Below are 25,519 nucleotides of genomic sequence, written 5' to 3' on the forward strand. Positions count from 1 at the left end.
CCCTTATTATGTGATAGAGAAACATTAAGAAAGCTGTGCTCCTCTCCCCTGACTCGGAGGTGATCTGAACTTCTACTATACCATATTCTACAGTTGGTTTTGGTTGGACCAGTACAACAATTATACTTAAAAATACTTTTTTTTTAATATAAAAAGAAACATAAAAATACAGTTATTTTTAAGAAAACGAGAAATCGAATGAAAAAGTAGTAAATTTACGTAAAAATAATAAAAGTACAGGCGTGAGGAGAGAGAGAGAAAAAAAGAAGCAGAGATGAGAACCACCTAAATAAAAACCCCTTGGGTGGTTTCCTTTTTGAGTCTACCTGCCTCTCATCCTATCTGCCTGCAGATTGAAAGGCCAAAAGCTCAAAAGGAGTGGAGGGAGAGAGTCTCTCTCAGTCCTCCTTGTTTAGTGTGAGAACCAAAAAACCCGAGAGATCAGACTTCAATAGTCTCTCTCTCTCTCTCTCTCTCTCTTTGTGTCTTTATTCGTTCTCCTTTCTTGTGTGGTGAATAATGAAGTAATGAACCAAGGTCTCAACCTCTTCTTCTCTGAAGAAGATGGCTCAACAACAAGAACAACGACAGCTAGAATCCAACCCCTTATTCGATGCCCTTTACTGCGAAGAAGAACACTGGGAGGAAGATGGGGGTGAGGAACTGTTAGATGAAACAGAAACTCAAAGCAGCAACATCTCCAACAACACCCAGAGCTCTTGTCTCCTTCCTCCTCTGCTATTGGAACAAGACCTGTTCTGGGAAGATGAAGAGCTGGTCTCTCTCTTCTCCAAAGAAAACCAGACCCATCTTAGCATCGACCCCGCTCTGGTTTCTGCTCGTCGAGAAGTTGTGGAATGGATTCTCAGGGTCATTTCCCACTACGGATTCTGCCCTCTCACAGCAGTTCTCGCCGTGAACTACCTCGATAGGTTCTTCTCCAGTTTACATTTTCAGAAGGATAAGCCCTGGATGACCCAGCTCGCCGCCGTCGCTTGTCTCTCCCTGGCTGCCAAAGTGGAGGAGACCCATGTTCCTCTCCTCTTGGACCTGCAGGTGAGTTCTTAAAGCTCATTTCTGTTGCATAAGCAAAGCAGATTCTTTTTAGTTCTCTATATTAACCAAATCTGGGTTTTGGGCTTTTTATTCTCATCAGGTAGAAGAATCCAAGTATGTATTCGAGGCTAAAACGATTCAGAGAATGGAGCTGCTGGTGCTCTCTGCTCTTCAATGGAAGATGAACCCAGTGACCCCACTTTCGTTCCTCGACCATATCATAAGAAGACTTGGATTGAAAAACCACCTTCACTGGGAGTTCCTCCGCCACTGCGAGCGTCTCCTCCTATCCCTCCTCGCCGGTAAGTAGCCCCTGCAACCTCTTTCCTTAATAAATCATTCGATTAAAATAAAATAAAAAAACCAATCCTGAGACAGCTAAGAATAGAATAGATTAAGAAACCAAGAACAAATCTCTCTGTTCTCGTTACAGATGTAGTTTCTTTCCTTTCCCAGATTCGAGATGTGTTCATTATCTTCCTTCCGTATTGGCTGCTGCGACAATGCTGTACGTAATCGATCAGGTTGAACCCAATAATCCGGCTGATTACAAGAACCAGCTCATGGGTGTACTGAAGATCTGCAAGGTTTGTCAGATTTCTTCTTTGCTTAGCATTCCCAAGATTCGAATTCAAACAGAGTCCCATTCATTGTGATTTAATCTGAACTTATTATATTAATAATTACAGGATAAAGTGGATGATTGTTACGAGCTCATCATGGAGTTGACATCAGGCCACCATGGGCAGGGCCAGAAACGCAAGTATGAATCAATGCCGGCCAGCCCAAATGGTGTAATGGATGCCAATTTTAGCTCAGACAGTTCTAACGATTCGTGGGCTGTGGCTTCTTCATTGGTTACTTCCTCTCCAGAACCTCTGCTGAAAAGGAGAAGAGCTCAGGAACAGCAGATGCGTGTTCCTTCGCTCAACCGTGTCTTTGTGGATGTGCTGGGCAGCCCTCGCTAGAGGAGAAACTCTTCTTTCATCTCCCAATTTTATCTTTTTTTCTTGAGTAAATCTCTCCATAAACACTATGATAACCGGCAAACTTGTTGCCACTCATGTTATTAGACATTCTCTATTTCATGTTTAAAGTTAAATTGCTGGCCATCTCTGCATTTCCTTCTGAAGTCCAGGAAGATAAACATAATACGAGGAGATGAGATGAGATCTCAGAGATGGCTAGGCATTGTACTCTCGAAAAAAATGAAGCAGGAATGAGTATGAGAATACTATTATTTGCACCCATATATTCTTTATTGTGTTTGCCTTGCTCTACTGGTCTATCTAACTCTGCTTCTCTTGCACACACAAAAGACAGTCTTTCTTTATGGGAAAAACTGTTCTGGGTGGAAATAGACTCAACAACTGGATCAAGACAAGATGTAGAATAAGTGAATAACATATAAAGATGACTATCGTGAATATATACTTTTCTGGGTTTGTTTGATCTTGGATATTGATGTTGTCTTTAAACAGAGAGAGAAGAAAATTTAGAGGAAAGGGAAGGGAAGAGGAGGGGTTTTTGTTTGCATGTGAAGGGAGGAAACAAGCTGTCGGCCACTGGGTTTTAAGTTTGAGATTATTTAGGAGAAATTTTAATTTCTGGGTTTGACCTCGTTTGGAGAGCTGAGCCAACCAGGCCACCACTACTACCATCCAATCTCCATCTCAAGGGCCCACCTTCCACCTAAAATTTTTCAGTTTTAAGACTTGAGATTTGCACCCATTTCTCTCTTGAGTTGTGTCCATCTCTGTAGATTTCTGTATCTTACAGTTAAATGACTACAGGTTAAGATAAGAATAAAGTATAATTTAGTTAAATCACACCTTAGATCTTGTTTCTAGTGGAGTTGTTATGATCTTGCTGCTACTAACCGACACCTGCAAAGAATAGATTTGAAAATTCATATTGGCAGATTTGGATCATTCAGGACTCAAAGGTCTCTTCATTCTTGAATGTCATATTTTCAAAAAAACCCTAGTGTTTTTAGTAAAATTATGGATATAAGGTTCAAACTTCTTGGTTTTGAAAAAATGGGATTGAATTAATCAAATGGTGAAGTTTCTTAATGGTTTGAATTTGTTCTCATTCTTTTCAAATCGAAAGCAGTCAAGCCAGTCAATTGACAACTCCTACAGATATTTCAAAAGCAAGATACATCAATGTTATGATATCATCGAATAAAGCTTTATAGAGTACATTTCCGCACATATTGACTCCCCCACTCTCTCTCTCTTCTTTAGAATTCCGAATTCCAAATTATTAGTTGGCTCTGCTTAGGCATATGAACATGCCAGCTTCACCAACACTCATGATTTGTTTTTTCTTTTGAATTCTTCGAATGAGCATTACTTTTTCATTTTATAAAAGGAAATTTCACATTATGTGATGGTCTATTGACTGATAGTTTCATCACTGCCGGGGCAAGATCCACGGCACCCAACAAACTAGAGTTTAAAATTTATTTAAATCCACCCATACATTTGAATTTTATTTAAACTCTAGTTCAGATAACTAAAGCAATCCTTCTTCACTCATTGTCAACTAAACAACCCTTTAATGGTATCTTCTCGAATTTATTTATGTTTGTAAATAAATATGTTTTACCTAAAGAGCTCTAATGTAAAGAATTATTATTTTTTAAAAATAGAAATCAAAATATCAATTTTTTTCCTTATAGAAGTTAAAATATCATTATTGGCTTTTGTTTCTTTAAAAGCCAATAAAAAATAACCAGAAAAGAATCTTTCTTTTGCAGAGGAGAAAAAAAAGATGTGGGCATCAAGAAGAAAGGGGAGGGAGAGAGAGAGAGAGTTGGATTTTGGCAGACCTAAACCCACAAAAAGGCCAAAAGTGAGGAGCAGAGAGGATTTTGAAATTGGGAGACAAAATCTTTTGATTTGGTGGGGGATGTCTTTCTTTTCTTTCCTGGTTTGCTTTTCTTTGCTTTCCTTGTTAGGTGTTAATGGTTTTCTGCTTTAAGGTAGGTGTAGACTTATCACTTATGATGAATAGTTGTGTCTTTGTGCTGTTCTTTGTGTGAGTGTGCTACAGCACAAACTGCAGAAGCAGAAGCAGAAGCCACTAAATCAGCAACTGCACGCCCTCCTTGTTTGGTTGAGCTATAAGATAAGCTTTAGTCCCCACTCAATAATTGTTGCATAATATGATAGCTAGCCATCTCTTACTCTCTTTTGACTAGTTCCCCTTCTCATGCAACTATTTTTCTGGGTTTCTTCACTCTCACCCAAAACCCATTAAGCAAATTCAAATTGGCTGACCATTTCATTGTCAAATTGATCTGTTCTCAGTGCACAAGGTTCTTGCAAGTTGCAATCCAAATCAGACCGAACCAGACCAGACCAGACCAGACCAGACCGGTTGATATAAATCCCCTTAGTTCCATTAAGTCTTCCCCTTTCAAGTCTTTACTTTGACACAGCTGTAAAGATTTAGAGTTTTCTGGGGTCACTGTATGTTTGCAGTGAAACGTTCTTATCTCAATATCTCCCAAGCTTCTGCTTCTGCTTCTGCTTCTGCTTCTCATGAATAATGAATGTGTTGCTTGGCTTTTTGGGTGTTGGACCCTGAGAATCTGCAATGGAATTTTTAAGTAAGTAAAGACAGAAACTGGTTCCATTTTGAGCTCCTACTTACCACATTTATTCCTCTCCCTCTTTTTCTTTTCTAACTCTGATATATAATATGGGGTTCTGCCACCTAAGCTGTTCACCCATTACTTATCTTCCTGACCCTTTGGGCCCTTAAGAGACTTTAATGTCCCAGCACATTATACATTCTATATTCGGATGGTACAACAACTTCCAACTCTCTTTCTCTCCCTTACAGAACTGATCTCTGTCTCTCTCTCTCTCTCGATCATGAAATCCATCTGCATCATGAACCAACATTAATGGTTGCTGAATCATGAAAGATAATAACCCTAAGAATTAAGATGGGTTGATCTTATAAGCATTTATAATATTATGGACCGGATTTTGGTCTTTACCCATTTTGGTTGAACTTAAAACTGTAAACCTGCAAGGTGACACGGGCCGACCTAGATAAGTAGGGAACTGCCTCCAATGATCGCGATGATCAAGTCAGAGAGAAGGAGACTCTTGAGTGATTGCAGAGCCTGAAGAATAATGAATAGCTTAGTAAGAATCAATTACCTTAGCCCTATGTAGGTTCGGGGTTTATGTAGTCGGACATGATTGGCTAGCTTCTTTCTCAATTGTTCGATTTGTGTCGTGCATGGTGACTTATACGCCACGTTATCCTGGTTGGGCCCTTTGGGACCAGGTTCCCTATGAACCCTTTCCGATTGAACCAGAAAACCGGACCGAACAAGATCGATTGATCCAAACACCTAACCATGGGCCATAGGCCTTATATGGATTCACGCAGTGTATGTTAGAAATTCAATTTCACCTGTTTTGCCTTTTATAGGTTGCAAGCAAATTGAATATGTTACCTTCCAAGTTCATGACTATCCTGGAAATTGATCGGTTGTGATCTCACCCATCAATCAGGCAAGTAGATAGATCGGTGCACTTTTGAGTTAACCTTTGCACATCCGTTGCGTGAGTTTCATAATTTTCTATGTCCTCTTTCGTTGCACCAATGATATCTGCTTCTTGCTGAATCCACCATATGCTTATTGGTGTTTTTGATGACGCACCCATTAAGTGCCCATCACATGTTTGAAGAATTGTTGCAATGGAAGAACACTAAAACGTAAGAAATCACGAGAAAGTATAAATGAGTGCAGCATTACAGCTCCATCGTCACTCTACGAAGCAGGTTGACATTTGCCGTTTCGTTTGGGTTGTGGTCCACCTTCACAGTGATCTGCATAACAGTTCAACTAGGTCAGCGGTTGGGAGATGGGGCCACCCATATGACACAAATGGACCCCAGAAAAGATCCAATATGATCTCTTGAGGAGACCATTATCCGCAGTTGCTGATTTAGAATTAGAATTTCCTGGAAGAGCAAGGGGAAAAGAGACTATGATTTACTTTTTGTGATGCATAATTTGTACAGTGTTTTTGGGGGATTTTGAACGATTTGAGTGCAAATATTGTAATTGTGATGTAGCACCAAAAGAAAGGATCAGGTTTGTCTGGTTAGACAACGCTGTCGTCTGTCGATGGGTGGTGTGGTTCAAGAGGAGCCGTTCAACTACCACGTCTACTCAATCTTCCTGATGATTTGGTTAATAAGCCCTGCAAGAAGCCAACAAGCCTCAAGCATGAAAAAGACAACTCTTGGAGCAGTAGGTGTCCCTAGGCTTCGTACACCTTCCCCTCAAGACTGCAAAGCATTGGTAGAGCCACCCAAAGCAATCTGTGCATCTCTGTCAATCTTGCACACCATTTATTCCAGCCTTTGGGGCCAGGCAGCCTGGAGCCCTCTATTCATTTGTCTCAACCTTGGGAATGCCCAACCCTATAGAATTGCTTGCGTTTTCCCAAGGAGAATTTTGGTTGGTTAAGACCTGAAGTGCTCCCGGTTCATGATGGTCCATTTTCATTCCCAAGTCTTAACTCTGAAGTTCTACCACTTTGAAACCTTTGTTTGAGCATTAAAGACTGATTTCCTCCCCAAAGGCTTCATGATTTCCCACGGATTGACAACTCCAATATTGCCTGTACCATCTACCAAGTACCAGCCGAGATTGAAAATGGACCCAGGGTTGCATTCTGGTACTAATGTATGTGAAAAATTTTACATGAGAATTCATGGTAAGCAACGGCTGTCATTAAGGAATGTACTGCTCATGCCCAGACACAGAAGAACTCAGAACCTCAACAAAAATCAATGTTATAACCTAAAACAGGGCAAGATTGGATTAGACATCAACGGTATAAAGGATCCACACAGGAAACCCTAGTAACTAGGATTAGACTTCATTTGCATGCCAAGATTCCATCAATTTTGCCCAAGTCCCTCTTGAGTTCTATACAATGAAACTAGAATTTTCTTTAAAAAAAAAATTGCAACAATGTGTAGCATTACACTTCTCCAAGTGTGTCACACGGGCAAAATTGGGAGTTCACTACAATTTTGGAAGAAAGAGTTGCTAAATACTCTGCTGGATGAAACTTACAAGAAAAAATTTCACTTGATGAGAATGCATCTAATTGGTGATCCTTCGGCACCAAATAACCTTAAAGGTAAGCAATGCACAGAATATATTCCCGGCTGAATGTCATCCAACTTAAGGCCTTCGACAAGAATGATTTCCTGATGCATCCAGCAGAGTATCATCAGTTGCAGAACTTATTATGATTTAATAAACAAGATCTGTTGGTCTTTAGCATAGGAAGCACAACATGTATCTGAGCTGATTCCATTTGTAAACACAAGTTCCTGTGGAACTGAGCTCTTTCTTATGAGGGGAGGAGGAAAGAAAGAGACACATAAGATTTTCGAGGAATCAAAATTGCCTAGTAAACACAAATCTCATGAACATTAAAAAAATAATAATAATAAAACCAATATTAAGATCTATAAACAGTATCCACTGGTTGAAGTGCATAAGTGCAGCCAGGTGAGATCTTGCGAGGATTTGGGGAATAGTTCATCTAGAAATATGACATAATAAGGCTAAAGAAATAACAAGGCAGCAATAAGAAAATTATGCTGGCCCTTAGCTTCATGCAAAAGGATTATATTGGAGTACTTCGAAGGAAAAGCTTCATTAGGTCCAACAAATTGCAATAATCATTATTTAATGTGTTAAAAAGAAAATACAACTGCATGAAATTATCCTACAGATATCTAAAACACTTCTAGTTCATTAGAACTCTTAAGGTCCTAATTCAGTCTTAACCCTTCGAGCAATATAATTGACGGTGAAAACAATCACATCAGTCTTACCCAAAAACAAAAACAAAAACAAAAACAAAAAACACATCAGCATGCTTTTCTATGAATGGTTCCATTGAACTAAATAAAGAATGCAAGTAATAAGTTACAATTAAGATGATATTTTTCATCTAGTCTTATCACGTCAGAATTGGAAGAATATGAACTTTCAGTATCCATCAAATAAACCAAATCCTTTTAGTAGAGGCAATCATGGATATTTAAGTGATGGAGATCTTTATTACCAAACCCAAACATTTGATTACAATTATTTATTGAATATTCATAGGGTATTCCTCGGATGATAAGCTGGATAATTTTGGGAAGGAAGAGCTCTCCATCTGATTGCAGACATGTAAGATGGAAATGTACAGTGACAAAAGTAGTAGGAAATGCACTGACCCCAAATCTATTCCTTGCTATCTTTTTGCAATATTGAGAATTTACAGAAAAAGGAGAGTCATACCATGTTTTGTAGATGATTAACCTTGATTAATGAACAGAAAAATGAAAACATCAAACTGGATTAATAGCTTTAATCAGTGAGTTGACAAACCGGATTAGTTATAAACCACTTTGGAAGGATAACTATAAAAATCATCAGACCATATAAGAAGACAAAAATCAAACCATTAACTGCAATTAGAGTAGCAGAAGATACTGTCAGACATTCATCTTGATCATAATTCAATTGCATGAAAAATGGTGAAATTGAAGAAGAATGTCCTTGAAAGAGATGATGCTGTGCAGACTTCTAGAGCTCCACATGGGGAGGTCATATTGACACGGAAAGACAAATAAGAACGATGTCAGCAAATAAACATAGTTCGCTGGCCCAAGTTGGACTGCTGCAAGACTAGAAAATGAAATGAAATAAAAGAAGGCATAAAGGGAGCAGATTAGATAGTTAGAGAAGGAGAGGCAACCAAGTCTTTATTTTTTGTTCTTTTCTTCAAATTTTTAATCTGAATATGGTCCTATAAACTAGGGCGCTCACGTTACAAAGTTGCCAAGTGACAAACACAAAGTAATGAAAATCCAGATCAGGTGGTGGTAACATTACCTGTATGACAGCATGGACGACAAACATGAGCATACAGGCAAATTTTGACACTTCCATTGGGAGAATTAGGTATTAAAACCATAATAATCCTCATAAGGTCTTCCATCTGAATTTTTCAGACAAAAATCTACAAGGAAAATGCTGTACACATAAACCTTTCACATAACAAAAGGGCCAGTTGATTATGATATTTTGGTCAAACAATGTTGAGAGAATTGACTGCCACATTAAGAAGTCATAATGGTGCAAGTTGAAAAAAAAAAGGGAAAGGAAAAAGAAGAGAAAAGCAAGGAAAATAAAATAAAGGTAAAAGGGCATAAAGAGGAGAGCAAATAGCTAAAGTAGGAAAATAAAATAATATTAGATGGGCATAAAGTAGGAAGCAGAATAGATTGCCAGAGTAGGAGAGCCAACTGAGTCCAACCTCATGCCATAGAAGTTAGTTATCACAAGAATCCTACCAGAGGTAGAAGTGAATCTGAACATCACCCACGTTTTTCTTTTTAAAACAAGCACCTGCTAATGTTTCAACAGATAGTCTTGACTAGTCCATGAGGGGGAAATATAATGTCAACCGTAACAAAGCATGTTAAAAAGAAAGTTAGTAATAACAGAAGATTAGGTAACATTAGCATAATGTATAAATAGAGTACATTTTAGTGCTTTCATATTTTGCATTATTTTCATCACTGTGTAAACCAAACAAACAGCAACTGATCATGCTGTACAAGACAATAAGCTTCCTATTATTAATAAAACTAAACATCTGAACTAATTTTATTAATGGGCCAATGACAATGCACACCAGCTGTTTCTAGTAAGCACTAATAAAGCAACACCGCACAGAATCTACTGGGCATCAGTTGGTTACTAAGAATCTAAGTCAATGAAACTTCAGGCTAATCTTGAAAAGCAAGTTATGAGAATTTTTTTATCCCTTTTAACCTTGAAAGCATAAATCCAACAAAAAAAGAAAAAAGAAAAAACCGACTAGAAAGAGAATGCCGATAAAGGAAGAAGCTTCATACCCTGCCTTCAAGAAAAACATGATGGGAAGGCAGTAAATCATCATAAGCAGCAGCAGATAAGTAGTCAATTCCTACATGTCACAACAAATAAACACATCAACAACATTGACTTTGAAAAAAGCAGCAACAGGAATAACTTATAATGAGACAACAGGGGATTACAACAAGAAGCTATTGACTAAATAACAAGATCAATCAATTGCGCAAAACTGTAGGATTGTCCACTTTGTTCCAAATCAGGATTGCAATTGACCCAAATTTGGAGGATCTGAATGATCTAAGCCCAATCCTGAAAACCATGATCCACTGGGGATGGTTGTTTTGCTTTTGTAATTGCTTCTTGTTTTATTAGTGCCTAGTGCCCACTATATAATGTTTTTGAAATTTTATCTAAAAGAACCATTTTTCCACAGATTCTACAATGTTAGACATGTGGATGTATTTCCCAAATGAAGAATATTTCATTCTACAAGGACCAAATTTTTACCAGAACCAGCATTTAATAAGAAAAAAAAGTTAGATAAAATAGATAAACTGAAAAAAGACTGCTGTTCCTTTTTGTGACCTTCAAAAAAAGGAAAATGAATTACGGAATTTGTGTCATTGACCAATTGTGGTAGTCTTATAATGTAATACACAAGATCATTTCATCTAAAGCAATACCATTAGGTAAAAGTATCTTTTTGTAACACCAAAATACATTTTAAAAAATATTAGCTCAAACAGAAAGAGTGGGGCGAACCCCCATTTACAAGACATCGCAACATTATTAAATGATAATCACAGTAACCGTAATCTTACCCACAAGTTTGATGTCAGTGTTCTCCACTAGCCATTTGGCACCATCCTTCATAAACCCAACATAGCTTGTGTCAAACTCCTTCTTCCACATAAGTCGTCTGAATTTGGAAAACATAAACATGCTTAAATGGAGTTTGTTCAATTTCAAATATGGTGGAAAAACGATAAGGACTCAATTCAGGATAGAAGATTATGGTATTACTTGAATTAAACAATTTGTTCATTTCACTATACTTGAATTGGACGCCACACACTTAAATATCACTGTGAACTAAGCAGTACTCATTCCTGAAGCTGAATTTTAGGAACTGCTTTTGTTGACATTGGGAATTGGAGGCCTTTTTCCCTCTATAATTTAAATTTAATTGGTCAAACAATCATCTAATTACTACACAACATTTCATATTTGGCAAGGCTTGCCTGGAGGATACCCTTGCATAGCAGAGTAAGGACCCAGGATAGGAAGCAGAAAGAGTGGTGAAGAAAGGGCGTGCCTACAACTACAAGGAAGGCAACATGCCCCATGCATGTCAACAGAAATGTTCAAATCAGGTTCAGAATATTATTAACTCCTATAAATCTAAAACATGAGTCCACATTCTACTGTCTCAATGTTTGTCATCGTATCACAGTTGCAAAACTAGAGTCAGTGACAGAAGATGAAAACTTAGATGCCTCATGTTCAATAGTTCATTGGGACAAGATGAAATCTCAGGTCTCTATACTACTTCACCGGTGGTCTCATTATTTTATTTGATTATCAAATCATTTATACATTAAATGGTGTGAAAAATTTTTACCAGAAAAAAAATGGTGTGAAAAAAGGACCTGCATATATCCAATACTTGTCTATGTAATCAATGACAATGGTTCTCATCAATGAACTCACATCCATTATGAGAGGTGAGGTGGACGAAAGAAACATTTAAATGAACAATGAGTTCATAATCTATACAATTGAATCTTCAAGAAAATTTACCCAAACTTTTCAATACAGAAAAAAAAATTCTTTGTATTTTCAGATTTTTCGTGCGTCTTTTAGTTTTTATTAAGTCATTGTATCTTGAAAATAAGAACATGACTATTACTCAAAAAGCAAATTTTAGAGAGAGGGACATATCCAAAAAGGCCCAGCATGCCAATTTTAGAGGCATTCTATTACTCAGGAATATTTAATCATCAAAGTTACAGTGCAAGAAACATCAAATTTCACTTCAAATCCATCATGACTATTAATAAGATTCATCATCCACACATCCTGGAAATCTGCATAACTTACAATCTATGGGAGCACATGCTGCATAAATCAGAACATCCTTATGTACAAAATATCAAAAAGAAATTCAATCCAACTTAAAATAAGCCATAATGAAATTGAAATGTATACATCAAATTCTGAGCATTACACACAACACACTTTGGTTATTACCTTAAGAGTAGAACAAAATGGCAGACAGAACAAAAGAATTTGGACAGGGTGTACAGGAAATACCTGTCAGTGTTTAATGTTCTGAATAGAACACGACGTACACCTCTAGGAATATTTAGGCCTTTCATAACGTCCGCTGCGAAAGGTGGGGATCATTGTCAATTGAGCATCCAACAGAAATGAGTTTGATAAATTTCCTGATTAGTAAATGCCTATATGCTATATTTTCAATTCCACTAATCTGTACTATTCCAACTCTTTAAACAGTATGAAGACATTCCATGTAACCTTCTCTAAAATATCTCAATCATGTGCATGCTGGCTAACTTAATAGCTGTGGAGTTGGTTAATGATATAGGTGACAACTTCAACTGAAATAAAGTTTACCAGTTATGTTTTTATCCCTTGGAACATCGACCATCAATGCAGGACCTGTTGAAACCAATGACAAAGTCTTCAGAAATATAACGTAAAGACAAAAGCATTTTTAACAGAGCAGAAATGTGCCACATATGTGGCTAAGGAAGGCAAGGTAACAAAAGGAACACTGCAGAAAAACAAAAGCAAGCCACAAGAATATACTCTCAAGAGTCAGGTTACTTTCAAAGTCGACTTATAGAACCCATATTCAGGTTTGAAAGAAAAACTGATAATGTTTTAAATTAGAGGTTTTTAATCCATTTTGATACACAAAAAATCAGCATCATCTCAGTAGAGTCCTCATAGGTCATAAGAACGTCAGCCAAATAAGAGTAGGGCAGGGGAAGACGAGTTTAATTTCGACAAACACATTGCATACGACTGACAATCCAAGGAACATTAAAAAGAACAATGAACAGAATCGAAGCTAAGAAATGAGGGAATAGCGAAATAAAACTCTACCGTTGAGGTCGGCGAGATCGAGAGTGTCGACATCGAAACCAGCATCGAAGTAATGATCGAAAACGTGGCCAGGGGCATCGACGTGGGTGCCGGTGTGAGTAGGCATCTTCATCTCAGAGTTATTGGCAAGGGAACCATTCTTCATGCTTGCAGGAAGCCAAAGGAACTGCCCAAGCCCCTCCGAAGAACCCCAGGAAGGCATGTCTTCTCTGTATCTATGGCTGATGTCGAAGATCCTTCCCTGATCATACACCTCCCTCCGAGGAGGTACAAGAGCGTCCGCACTCACCGCATAAGAATCGGAATTATCACCGAATCCCAATGGGTATGCGTCGTTGGAGACTGAAGAATAGGAGGCCAGGGAGAGGACAACGAACGCCAGCATTTCGAAGCAGCAAAGAAGAATCGAGGGAGCTTTCATTTGGGAATCCATGGTGGAAGAAGCAACGAAACAACCAAGTGTCAAGTGTCGACTGAGGGTGGAAGTATCGCTTGAATAAGGCGACCAGTTATCTATCCGATTTCCTGTGTATATTTGGTCCGGTTCAGTTACTCGTCGATGCCGGTTCCATGACTATAATCGGACCAGCAAGTTTATCTCCTTCTTCTTCCTTTATTTATTTATTTATTTATTGGGTAATGAAGTCATATTTAATAATGACTAAGCCGAGGAAACAAGAGAGCAAAGTGCCTGAATCCAAGGATCGGATATAGGCAATTCAGTCATAATTGTAACTAACTGTGCCCTCCTTGCTAATTGGTCAGCAACATGGTTGCACCTCCTAGAAACATGAAAAAATTTACAATCCAAAAACAACTACAAAGATAACAAATATCATCTAAAATGAGCTGAATGTCATGGGCCACAGAGTGTCTTCTTTGATTGATGGACCTAACCAGGTCCAAACCATCCGATTCCACCAGCACATAGTCCACTCCTTCAGCTAAAGCATAGAGTAGGCCTCACATAGCAAGGGCTTCTGCCATTAGTGCCGAAGAGGCTACTTTATGTTCTGATACAGTAAACACGGGTGTGGCGTTGCAATCTCTAAGAATTAAGCCCAATCTTGTATTTCCATTTTCAACAACAAAAGAGGCATCTGCATTTAACTTTATATAAGGCCTAGATGAGGGTCTCCATATCTGATAGACATTCTCAACATTAAAGCTTTGGGCCCTTTGAGAGATTATAGTAGATGAATGGGCCTCCATATACTCAGTAGCAGTTTTATAGGCTTGAGTCCCCACTTGAATAGGAGTCCATAAGCTTCTTTGAAAAATTAAATCATTTATGAGAGCACGTAAACCCCAGTATAAAAGCCCAAACTCACCATGAAACACTTGTCCTTTGTTGAGCCACCTTGAAATGAAAAAAGCTGTTGGAACCAGCAAACAAAATCAAATGGCATATACTGTCGTAATTTATAGCCAAGCATGCTTGCAAACCATGTACTCCTTGCCAATTGGCATTCAAAAAATAGATGTGCAATGGTCTCTTCCTCTTTCCCACATTGACAACACATAGGATCAACCTTAAAATTACGTCGTTTCATGGTAGACCCTGTTGCTAAACCTATTGCTAGCATCCTCCATATAAAAAATTTAATCTTTGGAACAACCATCGTTAGCCACATACCATTCCAAACCGCCTCTAGAATCATAGACCACGAGTGTTGATGAGAGGATGAGGGGTCATTTGCTCTTCTTGAGTCTCTCTCATCACATAGGGCCTGATAAACAGCATTAATAAAAAGAATTCCATTTTTTTGCTTCTATCCAAATTAGAGAATCTTGAAAAGGGAATAAGCACAATTGTACCTTGTGAGTTGCTCGTTTATCTATTGGTTGAAACCAACGATTAAGTAGCATGTCATCCCATATTCTTAATAGAACAAGTAAGTTTACCTGTTCTAAATATAATGTGCAGACCGGTTCCAATTACCTAACTCTTGCAACTTATCCGATAACTTTAATTAGAGAAAGTCTCGTCAGGGTTCCTGTAATTGAGTCTAAACTCGGATTGAATCCTTTTAGTCCCTAAAATTACATCTTGGTCCATGAAATTTCGATAAGAATTTTCTGCATACCAAGCCGCGACTTTGCAAACCTTACAAATAGAATATTAGGCACCATTAAGGACCATTTACACCCGACTGAAATTTAAAATAACTTTTTGATATCATTCACATGTCAAAATGACTAAAACACCCTTAATTTTAGGTTTCATTTCTAGGTTTAAACAACATTCACAGAGATGAGTGAAGAGAGAATCCCAAATCCCCTTCACCCATCTTATTTCATTGGATAAGTTGGATAAGAAAATGGAGACTTTGAAACTGTGGAAGAAGAGGTTGGATGCCAGTTTGGGGCAAATTAGTGAGAAAATTGTCTTGCTCAAAGGAGGTACATATTTGAACTTCTTAAGTAGTATCCGAGACCCACAGTCTTGCTCGTTGAGCTCCACTTCAACCTTCAAGAACCGAACATAAATAACCTTCTTGTCTTTAAGCAACCCATCCTTGAGCTGTAACAGTATAAATGTACAAAACATGTATTGGTAAGAGTGAGTACTAGGGTTGCTGATGAATCTCAGAGGGTTCACTCAATTTGTTATACCATGTTGAAGGTTATTCAATTGATAATGACCAACACCTTTTAATGAAGAGATCACGGGTTCAGTTACTCTAATGATATATGTAATAATTAATTCCCCTAATAATATAAAGCTGCCAATTAAAAAAAAAAAATTTTTTTTTTGGTAGAAAGAGATTCATCTATTGGCGTAGAAATGGCACATGGAATCAGAGTTACATACCTTCAATAACCAATAACCATAGAGTGGAAAGTGGCTAATTCAACCTTCCTGAAGAAGAAATGGCCTTATGAGGTTGAGTGCGGGCAACTACTATATTACACTCTTTGGGAATAAAAGAGAAATTATGCCAATGGAGGAGTAGTAGGATGGTTAGAACCTGCTTCTCAGTGGAGAAGTCATAGGTTCAACTCCTACCGGCAGCATATGTAATATCCCTATCCCTATATATAAAGAGCGCATTTGTACAAAAAAAAAGAGAAATTATGATTTATCTATGGGCTTCAAAGATGTTCGGACTGGCTCTAATGGGCCTTTAAGGTGTTGGGCTGAGTTGGACTCCATTGGTTTATGATCCATGAGTAGGTCTATGGGCAAGTTTTACTTAGCAATTTCTTTTCTTTTCTTTTCCTACCAAAAAGAGAAAGAAAAAAAGTTCTTTTATTTACCAAAAAGATATTTGTTTTTTAATAATAGTTTATTCAACAATTTTGATGGATGGACCACTAGTTTTATGACATTGCATTATAGAGAACGACACGAAATTGAAAATTATTGTTAGGTAATTTGAAGGTCTCACCTACCCACATTCCGAAAGGTTCAATTAACCATCATACTACCACAATAGTGGACGACAGTCTATTGCATGTTCTTCTTAAATAGAAAGTATACACCAAAGCACTATAAATATATACATTGAATTGGGTCTAGTATATGACATGTGCTTGGTTATTCCAAGTTCCAACCCATTCTATATAAATATCCAATCATAAGATTGTCACATTATTTTTTCACATAAAGTAATTATATTAAAAAATATAAAAAAAAATGTAATGAAGACCTTATAAATAAGAGCTCTTGCTTTTCCAATTTGGTTAGAATCTCCCTTCAATAGTGTGAGTAACAAGTATTTTTTTTTTTTGAACAAAGTCTGAGTACTAAATAATAAGGAAATTGTTACACATCAACATCCATTTTATTTTAAAGAAAAAACTTCCTGGACAAACTTTATAAGACAACTACACAAGAAAGAAACAAAAAAGACAAAGAGAGAAGCTTTTTCTCCCTAGTGGCTTAGAAAAGTTTTCTTTCTTTCAAAAAAAAACAAAGATGAAGTGACAAATGCTTTCTCTCATTGGTCCCTGCATGGTGGCAAGGGCCATGCAGGTTCCCCAACTACAGTAATGGAGAGTGAATCTTATATATAGTAGATTATGGGTAGGAAACTTAACTTAGTTTACGATTTGATGGTGGAATCTGGAAAGATTTCTTATGTATTGACAAATAGATACCAAAAAGTTAGAAAACAAATCTTTTTTTTTTCTTTTTTTTTCTTTTTCTGAGAAATAAAAAAATTAATTAATTAAAAAACAAATCTCACTTTTCCTTTTTTATAGTGGAAGGAAGGTATCTTGAGGATTCCAACTTCCAGGAAATAAAGGGAGATTGATATGAACTGGTGAAGTGATTATCAGGCACCATGGTCCACCCACTTGACTGCTTTACCATTCCCATGCAGATACTCAGGACCTACCAAAAGTTTTGGCATGAAGGAAAAGCCACCATGAGTTGTGATTCATCACGGAATCCATTGATTAAAGATTATTTTAAAGCATCCAATGGAAGCAAGTTTCGATCAATCATGGTAGAGGTCTATGTTCTTTTCGTATTTTATTTCTATCATACATTAGGAGAGTGGCCTACTTTTAAATTATAACAACAAAAATTAGGAAAAATGCATTTTCTTGTAGTCGTACTTCTCTCTTCTCAAACACCTTTCAAGTGTGTAATATTGATAAGGACTGCCTATAAAACATTGAAAAATAAGCAAAAGCAACAATCTTAGTGGATCTCACTTCCCATTATGTGGTTTAAAAGTGTTAGGAAAGCACGTTGTTCTCCTTGATGGGAGATGATCCAATATAAAAATCCTCAGTGACCACCCTTCTAACATATGGTAAAAAAAGAATGAATTTAATACAAAATCTATATTGATGGGTTCAACTCCAATGCTATGCATGTGCAACATTGTGTTGCCAACGATCGAGATCGAAGTCTTGATCAATATCTTAACCTCGACCGTTGGTAACACAATGCGTGTCATTCAAGTCTGCCCCCTATCATGACAGATAAATAATCTGTTAGAGATACGGATGCACAAACATGAACGAAGAAGTACACAAACAAAACACACAATAAAGAATTGAACGTGGTTCGATAAAAACTTACTTACGTCCAAAAAAAGAGATTTCACTATTTTCAAGAAATCTCATTCCACTCTGACATCCACGAAGTGTTATCTTTTGTTTGCTCCCCTACCCCACCTATCCTCGAGATGGGTCAATTCCTGTATGTATAGGTTATCATATGGAGACATAAAAACAGAGAATACATTACCCCTAGCAAAGAATCTTAACTGGTATTACTAAAATTCCTGTAGCCCTCAAGATCCTTCTGGGAAATTGGGGAAGGCAAGAGCCAAGAAGCGAGGAATCTTGCTAATCTTAAGCTGAAGAGGAAACCACTCATCATCTTTATCGACCGGCTGTCATTGCTCAGTCAGAGGAGGCGTTGGATACATGACAATCGATCATCGTTCTTATCAATGGAGATCGTCTGTCTATCTATCTGACAGCCATAAAATAATAAGATATATACTGCAGCACCGTTACCAATAACCAAAGATTAACTTCTTTATTATGAATAAATCTCAATTACCACCGCAGCCCCGTAATCTAGCAAAGTGGCCAAGTGGGACCCGCTTTATATTATAATTAATTTTCTTCCTGTTCCGGGCCGCCATGTCACTATTCGAGAAAAGAAAAGATTCTTGTCAAATAATTAATAAATAATTGCATTGGAAATTTCACATACAAAGATTGCGCCAGACATTTTGGAGATCACGTGAGGTGATGTGACACTAGGGCTGCTCCCCGGTCACTCTACCATGGGCCCACCCCAACCAAACCCTTTTTGCAAAGGAGATGCCCAAACCAAACCCACAACATAAGACGAGGAGAAGATGAGCCGCCGGCAAGGCAAGGCAGGGCAGGGCAATGCAATGGATCGTCTTCTGAGATTCTTGAAAAATAGCTTCAACACGAGACGCCCCGTAAATTGCCCCTTCAGTACCAAAACGGCTAAAATTTTATTAACTAAATAAATTTATATTCTTATTATTAATATATTTGAAATTTCCTAATACACCTGGTTTCTCAGTTATTAAAATAAACACTAGTGAAAGATTTCCAGGTCAACCAGTACAAAAGGCATATGTAAATCCGCATCGAAGAAATGACCGCATTGAATCCCTATCGAGGGGCAGACCCAGCGGGGGGCCAGGCCGATTAAAATTGTTATAAATCCTTAATTTCGGTTTATGCTAATTTCTTATTTTTCTCGACTTCTCTCTTCACAGTGAAATGCACTATGCCCCCCAATGAGAACCATTTTAAAGGTAAATAATGGGTATAAATGTCATTCCAAATTAAAACTAGCCCAATCCATTATTCTCCCATCTCTCTCTCATGTTTTCCTATTTATTCTCTTATCTTTTATAAACGTGGGTAAGGAAAAAATCCCCACAAAGGCTCTCTCTCAATTATTTATCGTCTAAGTTATTTATTTGATTATACATTCTCTTATCTACAATTTTGTACCCGTAAAAAAATGTCAGAGAGTAAGGTAAAACACCCGGTGCATCCAAAAAAGAAAATTGGTTTCTGACCAGGGTTGAATTCATTTTTTTGCTTAAATCATATTTGTCAAAAAAATATTATCAATAAACCATCAAAATGGGCCCACAAAATAAGCAGGCCCCCGGAAGGACCGGACACCGCCCCCCTCACTAATCGGTCCCCCCGATTGTGCATGTCAAAAGAAAAACATGAACGCCATGTGTCAATTAATTACAAACCCAATTAATGTAGTGACTTAGTCAGATTGTATTTGTGTGGAATCTGATGTGAAGATTGAGCGAAAATAATCCATTAGCAAATGAAGAACAATGGAAGAATATGAGATGCTAAAGTGCATATTTCATGGACACAATAATTGCTGCAATCAACTGAAATTCTTGAAAGGACAACTTAACCACCCCAAGCTACTTAGAGTGAAGAACGAAGAGGTAGAGCCGTAGAGACTAAAAACATCCAAGCCTACTCTCTAGCCTTCACTAATATTGCTTTCACTAATATTGCTTTGGGACAGAATCGATTAGAAGGAGCTAGAGGATGAAAGGAGGTTGATGAAACCCTTGGAGACAAAAATAAGAGTACCCTCTTGGATTATTAGAGTCTTTAAAATATGTGATTCGATTTCTATGGAATTCCTAGAAAGAAAGAAAAAAGGAAAAAAAAACACTATTTGGATTTTTTTTATTTCTTTTTCTTCCTGAGGTGCATTTCTCATTTGTGATTTATGTGACATCTTCATGGAAAATTATTTCTTACTATGATTTTTACTTTATAATTTTTTTTTTCTTATTGTACACAAGATTTTTTTTCTTAAAACCCATCTTAAAAGGGTGACCACAATATTGGGAATAATACTAGGTGTAGCCACGTGTGTTGTTCATACTAATATTTTTTGCCAATCAAAATAACATATTTTTTTATCAATGAATCTATTTTATTCTATCTTTCATCTAATTCTTTGAAGGATTGTTTGGAAATTGAATCATTATTTTATTAACTCTGTAAGAAATTACAAGAGTACGAGATTTATACTCGTTTGGTTGTGAAAATCCTTTGATTCATGAAATCTAAAGATTCATATTTTTACACTAAAAACATGAATCTGTAAATTATGACTATATGGTGAAATCTAGAGATTTATAAAAGTCCTAAACATTTGTGCATTCACAAAAATCACGTAAACCAAACACTTTTTCAGGATAAATCCACATATTCAAGTTAACAAACTCGTTAATTTAATGAATTATAACTCCATATATTTGAAATCTCCAAACTCATGTAACCAAAGAAATCATTAATTTTAAACTTAAATTATTTGGTTGTGGACTGGAATGTATTTCTAGGAAAATATTTGTCTTTTGATTTCTTATAAAGGCAAATATTATTATTATTTTATTTTTAGAAATTCTTTTTTTTTTAGTGTAAAAATGTAGAATTGCTAGATTTCATGAATCCATAGATTTTCCACAAAGAGGTCATGGTTCAATCCTGATCATGGTTTGAAATCTCTTGGAGATCATGCTTGATCCTCCAGAAGATGTAATCAAGGTACGTGTAAAAAAGGGTACATGTTTTTATTTAATAGCATGAGTGTATGACATATATAATTAAAATTACAACATTGTACTTTAAAAGTTAAAAAAACAACTTGTCCCTTATTTGTTTCCTTTCCCATCCGTTTTTTCCATTTTGATTATCGTCCACAGCTTTTGCATGTCTTTTATCATTAATACTTCTTTCAAGTCCAATCATTTCTTAGATTTTTATTTGCGGCAACTGCTCTTCTCGGCCGTCGATGGTCGAGATTCGACAACATCATCAAATTGACATTCAATGATCTAGATTAAAAATTCAAAGGTATTATATACAAATATATATATATATTAATTTTACATTTAAGAGTTTTAGAGTTTCTAAATTTACAAACTTAGCCTTGGTATGTACTCGAATCTCAACCCTACTGTTTAAAAAATTCACTTCCATGACTCCATTCCAGAAACTTCGCTCCCAACCACACACTCCATCGCCTTATCCAGATCTTGTTCAAATCCCACCACTCTAATAGTTCATCTTTTGCTCTTTTCCATGACTAAAACCACCACTTGATCTTCTTGGACGAGAACTGTATTTAGCTCCTCTCATATGAGAAAATTTTCCAATGAATATTGAGTAATTAAATTTAATCATGTAAATATCCTAATGTAACATTAGTATATTCATTGAAATGAATCTTAAAATTCAGTGCTATTTATTAGAAGAGTCCCCCAAACAAAGGAAGAGAAGAACATATTAATGCATAAATTAGAAGTACTTCTTATTAAAAAATAGAATAAACATTTGAGCTATAACACCACCCCATGTACTATCATGTAATTCCATTTTTAATTTAAAATGTTTTTCCTTGGAAAAGAAAAACTAATAAACAATTTCATGGGCGGTGTGTTGAATCCCAAAGCTCAAGAAAAAAAAAAAGGATAAAAAATAAAACTTACCCCAGAAGTAAATAGGACAAGTATCCCAATAAGTTAAAAAGATTCCATAGATCCATCTCAACCATGCCATATATTTTATTTCTTATATTATTATTTATTCTCTGCAACACTTTTTCAACAGAATCCAAGATACACAACCTCATTGGGCGATGCAGCACGTGACAACTTGAGGTGCCATTTAGCTGTACTCTATTGGAACATATATGTACCATTAAAGCAGGGTAGGTAAGAATAGTTTATGGTTAAAAAATTTCGATTTTTAATTCTTCTATGTATCTGTCCACATTAAAAAAAAAAAAATTACAAATCTATTTGGTCCTGAGATTCCGCATCAATTCATGAATCAACCACTTCACTAAGATTCCCTGATTCTTTTTAAATGTTTTGTGAATGTGAATATATACATCTATGAAAAGAAAAGGGAGTGAAGAATTATATCAACACTAATTTCAAACACTAATCCATAAAGTTGCGTTTGTTTGCTGCAATAAAAGTGGGGTGAGAAAAAAAAGTGGAAAAATTTCTTACTTTTTCTTAAATCTCTAAATTATAGATTGTTTGGTTGCTTAGGGTGAGAAAGTGAGAGACAAGCTTCTTTAAATATAGAAAACTTGTCTGATGATGTAGTAGCTTAACTTTTCCACCCCAAGCCATTTTAAAACCCAAAAATTTTTATGGGACTTTGTAAAAAACTATGGAAAAGTAAAAGTGGAACTACCACTATTACTTTTCCACAAAACCCTTTCTTTTTTTTTCTTTTCCTTTCTTTCTCCCTCACCCCACTACACATGGGGATCCACATCCTCTGTAATTCTTTTCCTACAATTCCCTGTAATTCCCTCATAGGATTGTGTCATGTGGCATTTAAGTAATCCAAAGGTTACCTAACAAACTAGAATTTAAATAACATTTAAATTTATGGGTGGGTTTAAATAAAATTCAAATTTAGTTTAAAATAGATAACCTTTGGATTACTTAAATGTGGATCCTCATAATAGTCATTCAAATGTTAGCGTATTGTACACACGAATGGCATTTTTCACATGTTTTTAGAGATATTTTCTCAATTAATTTCGAGCTTTCCAACAAAACAAAAGAACAACATCATAATAAGTAAAATTTAAATTATATATAATATAAAATAATTCAATATTAAGAGAGAATTATTATCTAAGTATATAATGCAAAATGTGTGAGGAGAGCACAATTCTCTACTATGCGAATAAAAAATATTTTAATTTGGATACCACGTAAGATAGCGCAGTCATTTAGCCCAACCAACGTGGGATTGGAGGAAATCTGGATGGAAAACAGAGGGGTAGAGGAGTCCAAATACAAGTGGACACCATTGCCAGAGGTGGGCCACAACCCCCTAGAGGGGTTTGGATTTGTGTTCCTCTCCCTTCTCCACGGGGGGAACAGTTCTGGAATGGTTCAAATAAAACAGTGTATGAGTGTACCCTGACAGTGGTGGGTAACAACGGTGCGTGATGAGTATGTGCCGACGTGTTAACTTTTACGTCTGGATTCCAAACAATCTATCAAAAATAACTTATTCCGTTTTGGAATCCGACCATCCCTATAAAACAGGGAAGGTGGCTGGCTTTCTCTTCACCGTTTCAAACAACAGAATCAGGGAGAAGTGTTCGAGAGAGGGCGAAAAGGGTGGCATTTCTCTGAATTCAGAGAAAGGGAGAGAGATATGGGTGCTTGGTCTATAGCAGTTCATGGAGGGGCTGGTGTGGATCCAAATCTCCCACTGCAACGTCAAGAAGCAGCAAAACGACTCCTCACTCGCTGCCTCAATCTCGGCATTTCTGCTCTTCGTTCTTCTCTCCCTGCTATCGACGTTGTTGAACTTGTTGTACGTTTCTCTTTCCTTCGATTTTCCTTTTATTTTCTGTTTCAAAATCCATCCGTTTTTCTAACCTAATCAACACGCAGGTTCGAGAATTAGAGACCGATCCACTGTTCAATTCTGGAAGAGGATCGGCGTTAACCACGAAAGGAACTGTGGAAATGGAGGCTAGCATCATGGACGGCCCTAAGCGGAGGTGCGGCGCCGTTTCCGGTTTAACCACCGTCAAGAATCCGGTATCGCTGGCACGCCTCGTCATGGAGAAGTCGCCTCATTCTTATCTCGCTTTCAACGGCGCAGAGGAATTCGCCAAGCAACAGGTATAGGCATCTGCATCAGTTTCATCGCCATGCTCGAGAAACAGAGAAACTGAATCTGCGAAAACTTTTCAATCAGATTCTAGATTCTCTTGGGTTTGGGTTTCTCTGTTTTGCCTAGTCCTTCTGCTTTTTTTTCCTTTTCTGGTAATTTAATCTGGAGGCCCATTTAGAGGAAAGTAGGTATAGTCGGCCCATTGATTTTTATTGAACACGTGAAGATTTAATTTTTTTTTCTTTTCAAAAAAATGATAGCTGTGTTTGGGTGTACTACTGTCTTTTAGGAATTTGGACCACTTGGTCTTCTTTGTAATTTACCAAACTTAGTAAAATAGATGTTCTTGTGAATTTGATAGGGTGTTGAGCTGGTGGAGAATGACTACTTCGTCACGGAAGAAAATCTGGGGATGTTGAAACTAGCGAAGGAGGCGAATGCAATTGTGGTATTTACTATTTACCCTTTTCTGGTTATTGACTTCTTTGTGAGTCTCTGAAAAAGGAATCTTTTTTATTACTAGAATCCCCCATAGCACGGGTTTGTCTGTCAGGCAAAACAAGATTCTGATTCATACGTTTTCTGTGGCTTGAATCAGTTCGATTACAGGATCCCATTGGGATTAGAGACATGCGGTGCAGGAGCAATGGAGAACGCTTTGCAGATGAATGGGCTTCCAATCAGTATTTACGCACCGGAAACGGTTGGTTGTGTGGTGGTGGACAGCGAAGGGAGATGTGCAGCGGCGACTTCGACGGGAGGACTTTTGAACAAGATGAGCGGCCGCATTGGGGACTCGCCGTTGATTGGGTCGGGGACTTATGCTTGTGACATCTGCGCAGTGTCTTGCACTGGTGAAGGTGAGGCCATCATAAGGGGTACACTGGCTAGGGATGTGGCGGCGGTGATGGAGTACAAGGGTCTTCCATTACAGGAAGCTGTGGATTATGTTATCAAGCATAGGTTGGATGATGGCAAGGCCGGCATGATCGCCGTCTCCAGTAAAGGTGAAGTTGCTTATGGGTTCAACTGCGTCGGTATGTTCAGGGGATGCGCCACCGAAGATGGTTTCATGGAGGTTGGCATCTGGGAGTAGTCAATTAAACACCTATGGTCTCTCACTTTCTCTGGCTTTGTTGTTAATTATTTCTTTCGTCATGGGTTTCGTCATGGGTGTCTGAATGTGAAGCAAAGCCTTTTATCAAAGCA

General features: G+C 37.3%; 3 protein-coding genes across 3 annotated transcripts; 2 read left to right on the forward strand and 1 right to left on the reverse strand.

Moving 5' to 3' along the window:
- The first annotated feature begins 304 nt into the window (after window positions 1-304).
- On the forward strand, window positions 305-2,382 carry LOC149014484 (cyclin-D3-2-like). Its single transcript, XM_089157075.1, has 4 exons — window positions 305-1,056; window positions 1,157-1,358; window positions 1,513-1,643; window positions 1,746-2,382. Exons 1-4 carry the CDS (start codon window positions 565-567, stop codon window positions 2,022-2,024), a joined length of 1,104 nt encoding a protein of 367 aa, XP_089013201.1. The 5' UTR covers window positions 305-564; the 3' UTR covers window positions 2,025-2,382.
- Window positions 2,383-6,294: 3,912 nt separating this feature from the next.
- On the reverse strand, window positions 6,295-13,662 carry LOC149014485 (cyclase-like protein 2). The gene is made up of 6 exons (XM_089156465.1): window positions 13,142-13,662; window positions 12,647-12,691; window positions 12,323-12,395; window positions 10,831-10,928; window positions 10,030-10,100; window positions 6,295-7,314 (listed from the first exon to the last, which is right to left on the reverse strand). The coding sequence occupies exons 1-6, from the start codon at window positions 13,572-13,574 to the stop codon at window positions 7,189-7,191; spliced, it is 846 nt and encodes a 281-aa protein (XP_089012591.1). The 5' UTR covers window positions 13,575-13,662; the 3' UTR covers window positions 6,295-7,188.
- Window positions 13,663-23,768: 10,106 nt separating this feature from the next.
- On the forward strand, window positions 23,769-25,517 carry ASPGB1 (N-terminal nucleophile aminohydrolases (Ntn hydrolases) superfamily protein). The gene is made up of 4 exons (XM_089155059.1): window positions 23,769-24,004; window positions 24,085-24,318; window positions 24,672-24,758; window positions 24,909-25,517. The coding sequence occupies exons 1-4, from the start codon at window positions 23,843-23,845 to the stop codon at window positions 25,404-25,406; spliced, it is 981 nt and encodes a 326-aa protein (XP_089011185.1). The 5' UTR covers window positions 23,769-23,842; the 3' UTR covers window positions 25,407-25,517.
- The last annotated feature ends 2 nt before the right edge of the window (window positions 25,518-25,519 follow it).

This window comes from Hakea prostrata, chromosome 5, assembly GCF_041222555.1.
Source record: "Hakea prostrata isolate BN-2017 chromosome 5, UWA_Hpros_2, whole genome shotgun sequence".
Lineage (NCBI taxonomy): Eukaryota > Viridiplantae > Streptophyta > Magnoliopsida > Proteales > Proteaceae > Hakea > Hakea prostrata.